Source organism: Hemibagrus wyckioides, linkage group LG28, assembly GCF_019097595.1.
Source record: "Hemibagrus wyckioides isolate EC202008001 linkage group LG28, SWU_Hwy_1.0, whole genome shotgun sequence".
In the NCBI taxonomy this organism is placed as follows: Eukaryota; Metazoa; Chordata; class Actinopteri; order Siluriformes; family Bagridae; genus Hemibagrus; species Hemibagrus wyckioides.
This window is the reverse complement of record NC_080737.1, coordinates 9,856,410-9,871,796: the sequence shown is the minus strand read 5'-3', so window position 1 is coordinate 9,871,796 and position 15,387 is coordinate 9,856,410. Positions and strand designations below refer to the sequence as shown.

Sequence of the window (15,387 nt, the reverse complement as noted above, 5' to 3'; positions counted from 1 at the left end):
AACATGTCCTGTACATGTAATTTCTGTATACATTGCAATTGTATGTAATATCAATTTTAAACCCATGTCAATGAAAAAATGCTGCACATCAAAAATTTCTGTGAGCTTGATGATTACTGTAAATCATGTATACTTTAGAATATTCTCTCCTCTTTTTGTTTACAGAAAAATGAAGTGAAGTTGGAGGAGCTGCTTCGAGAAGTGAAATCTCTCAGAGACCTGGTGACACTTCAGGACAGACGAATCACCAAACTCGAAGAGCAGTTGGCCAAAGTGGCATTCTGAGGCGCAGCTACAGGTCTGAGTCACCATGTCAGAATATGAAGAGATACAGAAGAGATTTCAGAGGGCCAGTCACTGCCAAAAAAATCACAATTCAACTTGATCATTCCACTTGGTGTTTTTTTCTTGTGACTACGACTTGAAGCAACATTCCAATAGGAGCATTTTCATCTTGCCTCCCCTGAGCATTCATTAAGGAAAAAACAGATTCATTTTTGCTTTGTGTTGTGTTTTTTCATGGTGCAGTGGGTTTATCTGATAAATATTTCAGATTTTTAGATTTCATGATTTTCTTCCTTTTTCGCTTTTGTAAAGTTGTGATCTTTTGAATTCTGAAAGTCCAGAGTGTATCAGTATTACTATTCTGTTTTTTTTTCTTTGTGCTGCCATATGTGAGGTGCATCCCACCTGCATATTGTTTTGCTTTTAATTGAATCCTTTTACTGGCAGGACTTCACTGTCTATTAATCTTTTGAAGACTGGACAGTAGGAAGGTTTAACCTCACCCTGATCTTCTCAGCTACAGAGGTTAAACATTATACGATGGACACAGAAATGAATCAGAATTTAATCGAGTATTAACTGAGGGTAAAAAAAAATCTAGCACAAACAAAAACACTGCAGGTAAAAGCGCCATTGAACAGTGTAGTGCCTAATTGAGAAGCACTAATCATATGCCACGATTCCTGCATTAATTCCTTGCTGCTCACTGTAGTATATTATTATTCCAAGCTGTCAATAGCAGGGTGTGCTAATTATAATAAATGCATTACAGTTAGATGATTTAGATGATTTTGATATTTAGCAAGTTTTCCAAAAGCAATAAAGCAAACATGTATAAGTGAGAATCTAAAATTTTCACTGATCTTCTAACTCTGATCTGTGGTTGTTTTTAACTGATTGGACTCCCAGAAGTTAATTTGACTTATAACTTAAACATAAAGAGATATCAAATTAAAGCTGTAATCATTGGCCTCCTGAAGAAAAACTATTTAAATACTACTGCTACAGATTTGTCAAATTTAACTTTTGTTCAATTACAACTCACCTGCTTATTAATAGAGCTGTCCAGCCACTTTATTGATTAGAAATGTAAGTACAATCAAGCCTATAAATATTTGGACATTAACAAAGTTATTGCTATTTTAGGGCAATAACTTAAGGGCTCAAAAGTAATTATATAGTCGGATGCTCAGCTGTACCATGGCCAGGTGTGTTTTTCCCTCGAATGTTCACTTACAAGTAAGCAGATAAAAAGTCTAAAGTTAATTTCATGCATGGCTTTTGCAATTTAAATCTGTTACTTTTACTTCTCAGTACATAGACCATTTTAATGGCTATTTGTGGGTTTATGGAGGTGACGTCTATGGTCCTTGAATGCTTCTGGTTAGTTGCACACTTTCAAATCATGGGCAGGAGGCTGTTTATATGCATTGATATTACAATTGTTTATTTAATCATGCAATTAAAAATGTCAACATTCAAATTAGGAATTTAGTGGCTATTAGGAGCATGTTATTTAGACCTGTAACAAACTAACTGTTATCAGCAAATATCTTCCTTACCTTCCAAGACCTAAAAACTTGCTTGGTGAGACTGGTGCGAATAGAAGTAGAGGTGACAGGCTCCCTACTCTGAACTGCTCTTTGTCTGACCATCTGAAAAGTCAATATCTGCCATTGGTTTCGGCTCCATTTAAAACAAATTGGCATTATACATGTACAAATCTACTTTAACTTTTATTAACAATTAAATATTGTATTTAAAAGCAGCAACAATTTATGCATTAGAATTTAAAAAATAAAAGACACAAATGCACCTTCTTGTTTATTTACGACCCACAGTCCCAGATGTCTCAGATGCGCATTTCAACCCTCTCACACATGCTGTTCCACAGCAACAAGGATTACATCCCAACAAACCTCTCCTAACCTTTAGAGACAATTCAGAACGTAAAATAATTGTTTGCAATAGATAATAATGGCACATGATTATATTACTAGCATACAGTTAGCAATGTAATTTATTTTTTGCATAGTTTTACAGACTGACCAGCTATGCAAGGGCAATGTACACTAAGAATCTCCCCATTCAGCTAAGTGACGAATTATGTATTATTATTATGTAGTATTAAGTTTCTGACACTGTTTGACTTCAGTCCAACTTCAGCACAGACAACACAAATGTCGTCCACATTGTACAAGCAGATGTTCCCAACTTTTCTGCTTAGAACATAGTTATAAGCATCCAGACTGCGACAAGTTTATATAGCTTCTCTTGTATAGATGTACTCAGTTTCAAGATAATGATACACATCTGGATATGTTACTTAAGGTAAACGGTTTAGGCTTTGATGCTTATTTAGAGGGTATAATTCATTGTTTATTTTGTGGGGTTTTTGCAAATACCTTATCCTTTCAGTTCTTAAAAACAGAACTTAAAAATGATGCGCTTGTTATATTGTTTTGACAGATCTGTGATTTAAAAATGTCGCCACTGGAAATGCTTCAGGACCAGTGATGTAACTTTTTAAATGCTTTTGTTGTTCTTTTGGCTGCTCCCTGTTTGGGGTTGCCACAGCAGATCATCCGGTCTGCATATTTTGATTTCATACAATAACATAACCATTTTTTTATCTGGGCTTTGGACAACTTTTTAAATGCTTATAATAAGCTTTATCTGCTTATATGGGAATAACACACTTGGCCATGGGACAGATTGGCATCCATTACTTTTCATCTCTTAAAATAGGAAGGAACACAAAAAAAAATGGTGTAATTCCTACACTGTTCAATATACTGGGGTAGACAGCTATAAAAAAAGAATAACTTTGTCTAGATATTTATGTACCTCACAATATATTCAAAAAGACTACAATGTTCAGGTGCTCTACCTTACGCATTATTTTCAAATCATCCTAAACTCATAATAGCAAAAAACTCTCTCTTCTCCAAGCTGATTTTTTTGAAAACTTGATTTTCATAAGGCAGTGGCTACCAACTGGCTCTCACACTTGTTAATGATATGTAGTGGTGCCTCTTTGTGTAAAATTGATTTTAGCCTGGCCCTTTCAATAGTTTCTGGCTGGAGCTTAACTGACGTGAACCTGAACACTTGTGTATCCTAAACCATCATGTGCATGCATTCCAGGTTTCACTAAAAACAAGAGTCTACACCCACAATAAATCTTGTTCATATTATGTTCTGTATTCAGCTGTGTGATGTATTCAGCGTTGATGACTGTGCATTGCCTTGTAAATTGTAACTGTAAGTTGCAAATTGGAAAACATATCAACGGGAGACTACAGACTCAATGTACTTTGAGCTAGCATTATTTCATTATTTACCTGTTTGTTTTTTTGTCTTCCTATAATTAAGTCTTAGACAATTTCCACCCACCAGTTAGACTTCAATCACGGAGGATTAAGGCTTTTACGTGAACATGAGATAGACATATGAAGCCAGCCAACCACATGTTTGCAAATTACTGATCCTGTTGCATCAAGGGGTGGTGTAGCAGTCAGGGGAAAGGCCAGTGTCAGTGAAATTATAGCTCTGCCACACAGCATGCATAGAAACAAATTGTTGCAGAATATACTTTATTTTTAATTCAAATTCATACCTTTTTTCATGTTTAGTAATAATTCTGAAAACTGGATAATTAATGCAATTGTGAACCAAGACAAAGTTAATTTATAAAAAACAAAACAAAACAAAAAACCTTGCTGCTCGTTTTTCACTCAGAGATTAGTGTAAGAGCAATGCAATGAAGGTTATGCTTTTCAGGGTGAAACATTTTCTGTATGTCACTATTGAAAAGCAATAAAGTTTATGTATTGGATTTCACATAAACTGAAACAGTGAAATGCAGCTGAATGAATTGCTTTTAATGATAGTCTATTTACTTCTGACATCAATTTTGAAAAGCAATCTTTGCTGATTATCATTGAAGAGAAGCAATGCAATGAAGCAATAAGTGAGAAGTGTGAGATCCACATCCTGTGGGTACTGATGCACAGTTAGCATTGTAGAAACATGTTGCACAGATCGTTGAATGATAACAAGAAGATAAAATGGTTATTTAAAGTTTAGTCATTCATTAACTTGAATGTTTTAAATTAGTAATTGTAATTACTACAGTGAATTGTTAACTTAGTTGATTATCAAAAATAGACAGATTAGGCAAAATTCTTTGTTGCAGCCCAATATAGAGCTCAGCAAAGCCATTTGTGGTATGTAAAATCATGGGGAAAAGGAAGTACACTCTACATCAGGGCCCAAATAACAGTTGTGTGTTCTTCACCATCTTTGTAACCCAAATGCAGTAAAAGTAAGTCCTAAAAAAAAGTATGCAATAAAGTATGTCCTATACTTCAGTAATGCAGAACCACCTTTATCAATAATAACATCTTCTAAATGCTCAATGGGGTCAAGGTCAGGACTTTGGCTTGGTCATTCCAATGCGTGGATATTTAACTTTTTTAGCCATTCAGATGTTGAATTGCTGGTTTGCTTGGGATCATTGGCTGTTGCATAACCCAGTTTCTGTCTAACTTAAGCTGTTGAATAGATAGTTACTCACATATATTTCAAAAATATTTTGGTATAAAGTGGAGTTCATAGTGACTGTAAATTCCCCATGTCCAGTGGCTGCATCACAAAGCCAAATCAACACCTCTTCATCACCACACATGGTCTGAGGTGTTTGTGGTAATAAGCTGTGTTTGCCAAACATGGTGCTGTGAATCATGACCAAATTCCTCCACCTTTGTCTCTTGAGTCCAAAGGATTGTTTGGTCAAATGCAGTGTTGTAAATCTTATGTTGCAAAAATTATGCTACCATATTTTTTTTGGAGAGAAAGGGCATTTTCCTAGCAACTTTTTATTAAAGCCAGAATTGTTCAATTTTCACATTTAAAGTGCTTACAAAGGCCTATAGGTTACATAATGTAGCTTTTTTTTCTCTGAGCATTAAAAAGTATGGACTGAATTTACATTTGACACCCACTTTTGGGATGATTGAAAATGGTCTTGGATTCTCTCCATTTGTATGCAGTCCACCTCACTGTAGAATGAATTTCAAATCGTTTGAAGATGGACTTATGAGCAGCAACTGTTGCTTCTCGAAGGTTCTGCCTGATGACACCAAGATCTGTTTTGTAAATGTAGTCAAACTTTTTGATAATAACCTAATCTTGTGCAGCTCATTAGTAAAACCTAGCTGCTAATTACTCTCAATGATTTTGGAAGTAGAAAGGGTGTATTTGTTTTTATTCCAACCTAGTTCTGAATGTTAGTTTAGTTTCTGGAAAAACTACATTATTTTTCCCCACCTGAGATTATGTAAAGTATTTAAAGAAGATGGTGACAAGAAATGATTGTTATTTATGTCTTGAAAAAAAAAAATATAGAAGGAGTACTTTCTTTTTCCTATGACAGTATATTCTGTTTGAGAGGAGGTCTGGACAAAAGAATCTCACTGAAATGTTCCATTGCCTCCTCTGCAGCCTCACCTGGAATGCAAAGAATGGCCTGCAAAAAAAGAGACTAAATTGCAGTATGATTGTTTTTACCTGTTTGGTGACACAAAGTCATAATACAATATCCAGTGTGTCTGCACCAGAATGGAGTCCTTGTGTCCTGCTTTTGTGAGCATTAATAGGGCAAGTACATGGACATGGAAATGATTCCATTTCGTGCATCCTTAAATGCCTTTTTAAATGACCAAAAAAGTGTTTTCTGAAAATACTAATATGAACCTACATAAACTTCAAGTATACATCACCTGCAGTTCTTGCCTTCCTCGACCTGCAACCCCTCTACTCTCTCTTTTGAAACCACGATACATACAATTTTGAGTGCAATGAATGATAGAAATGTGCAAATGCATGAATCATAAACATGGCAAAGGACTGAATAAATTCCAATGCTACATGCATAAGCATCTGTATACGAAAAAGCATTTGATATAACCTGTATTTCAACTCCATAAGTCGGTAAGCATGTGATAATATAAACCAAGTTGTGAAGCAAACTTCTCCACATTTAACCATTATTAAACCAAGCCACATGAAGCACTTAGACCTGGAAACTCAATGTTAAAAAAATAAAAACATAAAAAAAATTCATAAAACTTCTCATTATCCTTCTCACATATCAATCTGAAGAAGTTTAGATTGACCATTTTAAATACTGAAATTACGTGGCCACAGTATAATAAAGACAGAATGCATGTGTGAATTTCAGGAATCTCCCTCTTAGTGCACGTAGCAGTCTGCATTGCTAGAGTGCATACTTTCAGATTGTTCTGTATTTGTTTATGCCTCTATGTGTGTTTCTTTTGATTCTAGCTTTGTATCTGCCCTTGTCCTGTAACTGGTTGTTTCCCTCACATGGCCTTATTGCCCACACCTGTTCTGACTTTACTCCTTGATTAGTTTGGATATTTAAACCCTTGAGTGTCATTGCTTTTTGTGAAGTGTATGCTCTTTTCTGATTATCCAAGCTGTTTGTGCTGTTTTGATCTACAACCTGTTTGCAGATCATCTAGCCGGTGCCAATTTAATGATTCTGAGTTGTCTTCACTATACCAGCTACCTGATGTCATTAACAACCAGCTGACAGTGCACTATGGAGTTCAGTGACTTTCACTTAAAGTAAATAAAATACAAAAAAATAATGTTAATTGAGTTTAGATATATTGGGGCACTTTTTGACTCCACATTGTCAAAGCTTTTTTTTACTGTTAATAAAAGAAAATACCAAACACATACATTATGTGAAATCTGCAAGCTGCTAAACTACATGTGGAGGACACTTTTAAATGATTACCATTTTGTTTAAATCTTTCAAAACTGAGGTTACAGGAATATTCATACCAGATCTAATAGGATCAAGGTCAGCTTCTTCCCCACATCAATTACCCACACAGCTCTACATTACACTATTAGGCCACTGATGATTTACTGTCAGTTATCGTCCTGCTAACTGTAGCAGGACGTTCTGGTCAACTGGACAGTACTGTAGAGAAAAGAGATCCAGATCAAATCAATATTTGGTGTGACCACCCTTTGTCTGCAAAACAGCATCAATTCTTCTAGGCTGACTTGCACACAGTTTTTGAAGGAACTCGGCAGGTAGGTTTTTTCAAACATCTTGGAAAACTAACCACAGATTTTCTGCGGATGTAGCATGTAGCTTGCTAGAGACCTCTACAATGCTTCACTGTTGCCTGCAGATTCTCATTATTGTAACACACTCCAGCCCTTCTGAAAACAACCTGCCTCCTGCTACAGCCAGATATTTCAGATCTCATCAGTCCAAGGCAGCTGCTGCCATTTTTCTACACCCAGTAACCTATGTTTCGTGCATAGTTGAGTTGCTTAGCCTTGTTTCCACAAGGTATGGATTTTGGCCACAATTCTTCCATGAAGACCACATCTGGCCAGACTTCTCCAGACAGTAGATGGGTGTACCTGAGTCCCACTTTGCTGATGGCTTTGCTGGACATCAGTATGATGTGTCTTTCTTCTGCTGCATTAAGTTTCCTTGGCCGACCTCTGCGTCTGCGATCCTAAACAATGCCTGTGTCTTTTCATCATAAAAAATGCCTGTTTCTTTGCTTCTTGAAACCCCAGTTTACTTTAAAATCTTTGCCTGGGAGGGACCTTGTTGATGCAGTATAACTACCTTGTGTCTTGTTGCTGTGCTCAGTCTTGCCATGGTGTATGACCTGTGACATGAAACTGTCTTCCACAATCTCACCTTAGTAGCAGATATTGTCTGCTCCTCACCCAGTTCTAAGCTCCTACACAGCTGTTTCTGTTTTAGTTAATGACTGTGTTTCAACCTACATATGATATTGATGATCATTAGCACCTGGTTAATCATACACCTGACTCTGATCCTACAAAATACCTGATTTTGTTCAAGTGTAAGAACTGATGCTGGTTTGAAGGGTAATCTCACCAAAAATGTATTTGATTTAGATTTTTTCTTGTGTTCACTGATTTTGCATTTTTAAAATGATAAAAATAAACAATTAAAAATATATATTTGTAAAAGCATTATTTACACACTTTACAGCGTTTCTACCAGCGGCGGCTGGTGCTAAAAAAAAATTTAGCAAACAAACTTAAAATCAAACTGCATTTATCAGGTGATTATGTATCATTACTGCTAAGATAAAATATTGAAAATGTTATTGTTAAAGTCAACTGTTAACTTGTGCAATAAATGTACTATGAATCACTGAATTTGAGTTCAATGTGGGTTTATTATCAGTAATGAAGGTTTCTTTCTTTCTCCTTTCTTTCTGGCTTGCCAATTTCACAATGACTTTCTGGTTAAAGTCAGTCATCTCAGTCACCAATCTCTTTTCCATTTACAGCATGGCCAATACATTCAATAAGAAGTGCTGGAAAAGCACTGAGTGTAAGCTCGACTACCATGAACAGGGAGTATTTATACAGAAGAAAGGTGTAATATTCAGTGTTATCACAAGACAAGTAAACACAAGACTTCAGCAAAAACAGACGTGGTGTTTGATGTGTTCATTGGTGATTTGGCGAGTTTATTATAGGATTATCTAAATTACTAACGAATAAACTTCCAGAGTGTGTGTTCGGTATATGATTAACAAAACAGAATAGAAAGAATTTCTAGGACAAAACAATTTTTTTACGGTCATAAGATGAGGTCATAAACAAATGGTAGCAAAGAGCCAGCCCAGGGCAGAGTGTGCCAAGAGAACCCAAAGACAATGCAGAAATAAATACAAGGAGATACGTGATATCCAGCACAGACTTTGCAGATAAAATGGTACTCTGCTTGGCTTTGTTGATGTTCTTTGCCTTCACCTTGTTCATGTTCCTGGAGAGTATTGCCTTGTACACAGTGGGACCTCAGAGCAAACCAGACAGTGATGGGTCTTTGAATGTGTAAAGCACAGCAATACACAGTATTATAAACAGTATTATTTACTTATTTGTGTTTAGTATTGTCATGGCCCGGACTGGCTTCCTGCTCTCACATTATTTCCGATTTCTTCTCCCCTGCTTGTTGCTGTGTTCTCTCCTGTTTGTTTTTGTGAGTGTATGTGTGTGTGGGTCTAGGCATAGTGCTCCACTTCGCACCTCTCCTAGATGGAATCATTAAACACATCTAGTCTCCCTCAGCTTGCCAATCAACAGTGTATAAATGCTGGTTACCAGAATGTTCTGGCTTCCAGTGCAGTAACTTGTCATGCCTACCCATGTTTGTTTACTGCTTTTTGTCCAGTATTATCCTGGTGTTTTTTAGCACTATTTTATGTGTTTCTGCCTGTGCCACAGGCCAACAAAATGTCCTGCTCTCTTCCTACTATGCCAGACTGGCTTCACCATTCCTGTGGATCCCTGAGCACTCAACTCCTATGCCACTAAACCCAGTTAGGTCCCCAACCTCACCAACTGTCGACCTGAGTTAGAATCCCCGCTTCAAAAGACGCACCGTATCACTCTCCCTCCCCACACTCCCCATCCATTGCCTTAAATACAACTTGCTTAACCCTCTACACTTGGGTCTGTGTTCTGTGTTCCCTTATTCCTGTAGTCATAAAAATGTTTTTATTCATTTAGTGTTTGTGCTATTATGACTAACATACCATATTTACTATCTATCAGTTTAATTTTGCATTTCCATTATACTAGTGTATAGTAAATTTAAATTTTGAATTTTTGTATATTCTTGTTTATAAATAAATAAATAAATAAATAAATAAATAAATAAATAAATAAATAAAAGTCATGACCTTGCTCAACTGGTGCATTCTTTTTTTTCTTTTTTTTTTTACTAACTTTTTTTTATTTTATTACTAACTGTGTTTATGTACTAGTTTAGTGGCTGTAGAGTACAATAGTTCAATAAAGTGTCTTTTGCTCTGTCCATACAAGTTAATATTTTAAGCATATACGTTCTTGTTACTATACTCATAAATAGTGTGTTTGCTATACTTAGGACATTATTCTTGTGACCAACAAAAGTAACATTCCCTCTAGAATTAATAGTTATTCCCAGAACAGCTTACTGCTGGATGACTAGAATTAGAATTCTTTTAAAAATTCCCTAGAAATTCCCCTTGGGTTTCTCTGGGTTTTGTCCATAAATTAGTTTTGGCTGATCAGCTACATACTGAAAATGTTCTTTTCCAATTTCATGTTTTAGGACTCCATACATTGATTCTGTTGAAATATTTATCAGCTGTTAATTTCAGTCTAGCTGGCTAGACATGAAAGCCTCTAACCTAAATCTCCCTCATGGCGAATGAGAGATCATGGGCTTTGTCTGCCTTCCTGTTAACCTTCATTGCTTGGGCTTATGTAACTCTAAACCAATGTTTTGCCAGCACCAAAATCCTGGGCTTATACAGGGGAGGGCATGTAGGACATTTTTTTACCACTTCCTAAACAGGATATGTGTTATTTATATCAATCAGTAAATGAGGGCATGGCAAGACTACATAAGATCATCATTCGGTACCCCTTAGTCCAGCTGCATCATCTCCAATCCTGTGTACGGGACCAGTTATGGTGAGTGGCCCTCTGTCACAGATATTATGATATTTGGGGTGCATTTGCTCCATCGCTTAGAATGAAGCCTGTGCAGTAGTAATATCGGGAAAAGAATGAATTATTAGGAGACCAAGTGTATGAATGGTTGATGGGCATACCTATATGAAATATAAAGCAGATTTATTAAGTAAAGGAGGAAATGCAACTCAAAAAAAGAATGCAAGAATTAGAGAACAACAATTAGGGATATACTGGAATTATTCTGACTCACAAAGATGCCAGTTTCCTCATATATAATAAAATCTTTTAATATTTCATCTGCAGGCACCAAAAAAGGCAAAAAAGCGGGCAGCAGAGGGAGCCAATTCCAATGTGTTCTCCATGTTTGAACAAACTCAGATCCAAGAATTCAAAGAGGTCAAAATCTCTCATCTCACCTATTCATCTTAAACCATCCATCCACCTGTTCATCACACTGTGACCTGCTATTCCCTTCAATCACTCTGCTGTTGTCTTTATGTCTGCTGCTGTATTGTATTTGTAGCATGTCCATTTGGCAGCATGCTTCATGCCTTAAAAACTTCAAAGCCTGTCAGCACTGATTAAAATAGAGATCATTCATGAGCTCCAAGAGAATTATATGCTTATTAATAATGTTGTTAAATAAAAAAATAGTTCTTAATTTAGTCTTAAGGACTTTTGTGCTTGTATTGCCAGGCTTTTACCATCATGGACCAGAACAGAGATGGTTTCATTGACAAAAATGACCTGAGGGATACTTTTGCAGCTCTAGGTGGGCTTAAGTCACAAATGAGAGCAGAAAGCACAACAAGACAAAAATATCTTCTGTTATTCAGGTCAAAGATCAATCTAAGCCTGTTAAATCATTGATTTGTGAAGTCAATGTTAGATAGATAGCTCTTATTCTCTCACTCTGTGGAAATACAGGACGCCTTAATGTGAAGCAGGAAGAGATTGATGACATGCTGAAAGAGGCTCCAGGGCCCATCAATTTCACTGTGTTCCTCACCATGTTTGGAGAGAAGCTTAAGGGTGAGATTAGACTATGAGAAGCCTATAGTCTTCATGTAATTAAAGTGATATTGCAGTGATCATATGCTGTGGTTTGCCTGCCTACTTGTAGGGGCTGATCCAGAGGAGACGATCCTCAATGCTTTCAAAGTTTTCGACCCTGAGGGAAAAGGTGTCCTGAGGAAAGAGTAGTGAGTTATGTTTTTAGAGTTTTGCAGTAAATTGTACTGTTAGGGCATATAATTCAAATATTCCCACATGTTTCCCGTGATTATATCTGCTTTATCTAATCCTCCAGTATATAATTGATGTGCAATAACATCTTTTTTAAGTGTTACTGAGATGCTGACCACGCAGGCTGACAGGTTCTCGAAAGAAGAGGTAAGAGATATAGACACTCTGTGAGACACATGTTACAGAAAAAAGCAGGTATTTATTTCACTATGATACTCAATCATTATTTTCTTCAACAGATGGAGCAGATGTTTATCGCCTTTCCCCCAGATGTATCAGGGAACCTTGACTACAAAAACCTAGTTCACATTATTACCCATGGTGAGGAAAAGGACCAGGAGTAAATGTCTCACTGCTGGAACCTGTCACCCAGCTATAGCCTCATGCCCAGCAGATCCAAAAGACCCAGCTATTGCCATCTGTTTAAGTAATGGGACAGTTTATGTATACTTAATTACATATAGTTAATATTTGCTTGTAAAATAAACAGCTTTTACACTTTCTGCTTTGTCTTTTATAAAGACAAGTTGTACAATATTATCCACCCTAGAGCCCCACATCATCCTAAGTACGACACTTGTTTTCAGTCTCGATTTTGTCTCTCACTTCCACCCTTAAAAGATTGAATCTTGACTTGATCTTGGCTATTTCTAGTCTTGGACTTTGACTACTTCCATAACTGTTAAGATTATGACAAAATACTTCTGTGTACACTTAAGGACTTGCTGTAAAGCTATCATTATTTAATAATAAGGTCTAGGTATATTTATATATACCCCATTTTTTTCCCCAGTTTGATCATTTTTCATTTCTTATACAGTACATCTTACAAGGCATCTAAGACACCAACTACAGTGATTTCCTTTGTCCCAGGCATCCACACATGAAAATACTGCCTGAGAATAAAAAAAATCAGACTGAAATGCCAACCTCATAATCCTCCACTTTCCAGTATTCTCCTATAGCAAAAATACATTCCCACGAGCAGCTAGATAGACCCAGGGGCATGTTTACCATTTTGGGGGCCCCAAGCAAAATCAGGACCTGGGGCCCCCATGCCCCAACATTGCCTAAGATTTTCCTTTGATTTGCACAACAGTAATAATGAGTATATAGAATTAAGTGAGACAAATATAAACCAGATATAGTTTACTTTCACCATTATAGGGTCAAGCTGTGCCATGAGCTCTACCTGTCTAAGAAAGTTGCCATTATGAGGCTCAAAAAGCTTTTCTGAATGCCCTCTTGGTGCCTGGTTTCGTTCTACTAAATGACAGACAATTGCAATTATTCTGATAAAAACAGCCTTTCAATCTGTGTTTTAAGAGCATGCAAATCCTGACTCTTGCTTTCAGTAGTTTTTCCTGATTTCCGTCGGTCTTCCAGTTCGCGCCAGGTTTGTATATTTGCGCGATGCACCCTGCCTTTTTCGTGCTCTTTTAAGTTTGTGGATATTGATCCATGAGCGAAATCCACTACTGTTAAGTGAAGAAGTGTTTTCCCTTTCAGAAACAGAACACAGAATCACTACTGACTGAATAAACAACCAATTTCTCTGTATTCTCTCCTAGTTTTTCATTTTTTGTAATAACAGTCCACAGTGAAACGACGAGGAATTTTGTCACAGTTTTGAGGAAAATTGAAAACCTTTATTTGAACTGGACCCCTTTTGACAATGCTACATCTTTGTTGGTCAGTTATTTTCTCAGGCCAAATAGCTGGGTCATCAGAAGGCACGATTTCGCTTACCAGTAGATCGTGGGGCAGGGGCTGGGTGTCAGGGACAGGGCACTCATCTCCGCTGCCGGCAAAAGGTGCGGCCGTGGCTTGTTCGGTGGGCAGCATAGCTGGGTCTTCCTCCTCTTCAGATTGATTTTTAGGCCAAACAAATTTTGTAAGCTTTAGCAAACTTTCAGTATTTGATTTGTTTTCTTTTGTTTTCTTTCGTTTTTGAGCGCCGCTTGGATAAGCGCGCTTCATGGTTGATTCTTTCTATGTGTCTGGGCCGCACGTTAATAAATGATGTCAAAAGCAATCATTAAATGAGTTGACCGCTTGTGGCCAGTAGGGGGCACCCCAAACCAGCGGGCCCCACGCAATTACGTGCTTTGGTGGGTAAACACGCTACTGGCTTGACCTGGAAATCTTTGTTGTACACCACACAGACAGAATAAAAAAAACCTTAAAATACATAAAACAATAACTGAAGGTTTGATGGCTTTGCCAAAAAGGACTTTAGGTTAAATCTATATTGATTTCAGGAATTATGCTGATGCTCATACTTACAAGTTGCTCAAGAAAAGCAACTCTTAAAGCTGAAAGGAACTCTTAATGCTTCAGCATACCAAGACATTTTGGACAATTTCATACTCCCAACTTTGTGGGAGCAGTTTGTGGATGATCCCTTCCTGTTCCAACATGACTGCACACCGGAGCACAAAGCAAGGTCCATAAAGACATGGATGAGCGAGTCTGGTGTGGAGGAACTTGACTGGCCTGCACAGAGTCCTGACCTCAACCCGATAGAACACCTTTGGGATGAATTAGAGTGGAGACTGTGAGCTAGGCCTAAACTGGGACGTCTGCCTTTACATGCACATAAATTTAATATAGAGTTGGCCTGCCCTTTGCAGCTATAACAGCTTCAACTGGGAAGACTTTCCACAAGGTTTAGGAGTGTGTTTATGGGAATTTTTGACCATTCCTCTCTAGAAGCGCATTTGTGAGGACAGGCACTGATGTTGGATGAGAAGGCCTGGCTCACAGTCTCTGCTCTAATTCATCCCAAAGGTGTTCTATCGGGTTGAGGTCAGGACTCTGTGAAGTTCCTCCACACCAAACTCACTCATCCATGTCTTTATGGCAGCAGCACAATGCATAAAACCATGCAGATTCAGTTCAAGAGATTCAGGTAATGTTCACATCAAAAATCGGGGAATATGTGATCACTGTGACTTGAACCATGGCATGGTGGTGCTGGTTGATTATTTTACCTCTAAATACTCAGTAGTTCCTTTGCACAAAAGTATGCTACATTAAAAGTGCATGACTTGTTTATTACAAATAGCTCCCCAGCTAAAGTAGTACTGGCACCATTTCCGTCCTTGATTATAGAAGAAGTAAGCAGTCTAAGTCAGTGTATATTTTAAACCTACAATAACGGCAATAAATAATCAGGTGTATAGGTGGTTCGATTAAAATGAAATTGAGTAAGAAAGAAATAGTATTTTAGAGTTTTACCACAAGTTACAAATAAGGGAACACAAGAATTAAGTCTAAAGAAGTCTA

General features: G+C 37.2%; 2 protein-coding genes across 4 annotated transcripts in view; both read left to right on the top strand.

The window, feature by feature from the left end:
• Positions 1 to 8,492, top strand: part of coro1cb (coronin, actin binding protein, 1Cb) — a 37,256-nt gene extending 28,764 nt beyond the window's left edge. For 2 of the 3 annotated variants that reach the window (XM_058383685.1, XM_058383683.1), the window contains exon 12: positions 166 to 8,492. In XM_058383685.1, the coding sequence (XP_058239668.1) occupies positions 166 to 285 (120 nt within the window). In that variant the 3' untranslated portion in view covers positions 286 to 8,492. The remainder of the gene's footprint in view (positions 1 to 165) is intronic. The other variant, XM_058383686.1, reaches the window with a different exon arrangement.
• A 2,250-nt stretch (positions 8,493 to 10,742) lies between these two features.
• myl2a (myosin, light chain 2a, regulatory, cardiac, slow) lies at positions 10,743 to 12,581 on the top strand. Its single transcript, XM_058383585.1, has 7 exons — positions 10,743 to 10,851; positions 11,158 to 11,250; positions 11,551 to 11,626; positions 11,782 to 11,886; positions 11,978 to 12,056; positions 12,198 to 12,246; positions 12,339 to 12,581. The coding sequence occupies exons 1-7, from the start codon at positions 10,849 to 10,851 to the stop codon at positions 12,441 to 12,443; spliced, it is 510 nt and encodes a 169-aa protein (XP_058239568.1). The 5' UTR covers positions 10,743 to 10,848; the 3' UTR covers positions 12,444 to 12,581.
• The last annotated feature ends 2,806 nt before the right edge of the window (positions 12,582 to 15,387 follow it).

Coding starts and splice junctions, on each gene's coding strand:
- myl2a (XM_058383585.1), top strand. Junction 11,627..11,781: donor GGATACTTTTGCAGCTCTAG/GTGGGCTTAAGT, acceptor GTGGAAATACAG/GACGCCTTAATGTGAAGCAG. Junction 12,247..12,338: donor ACAGGTTCTCGAAAGAAGAG/GTAAGAGATATA, acceptor TTTCTTCAACAG/ATGGAGCAGATGTTTATCGC.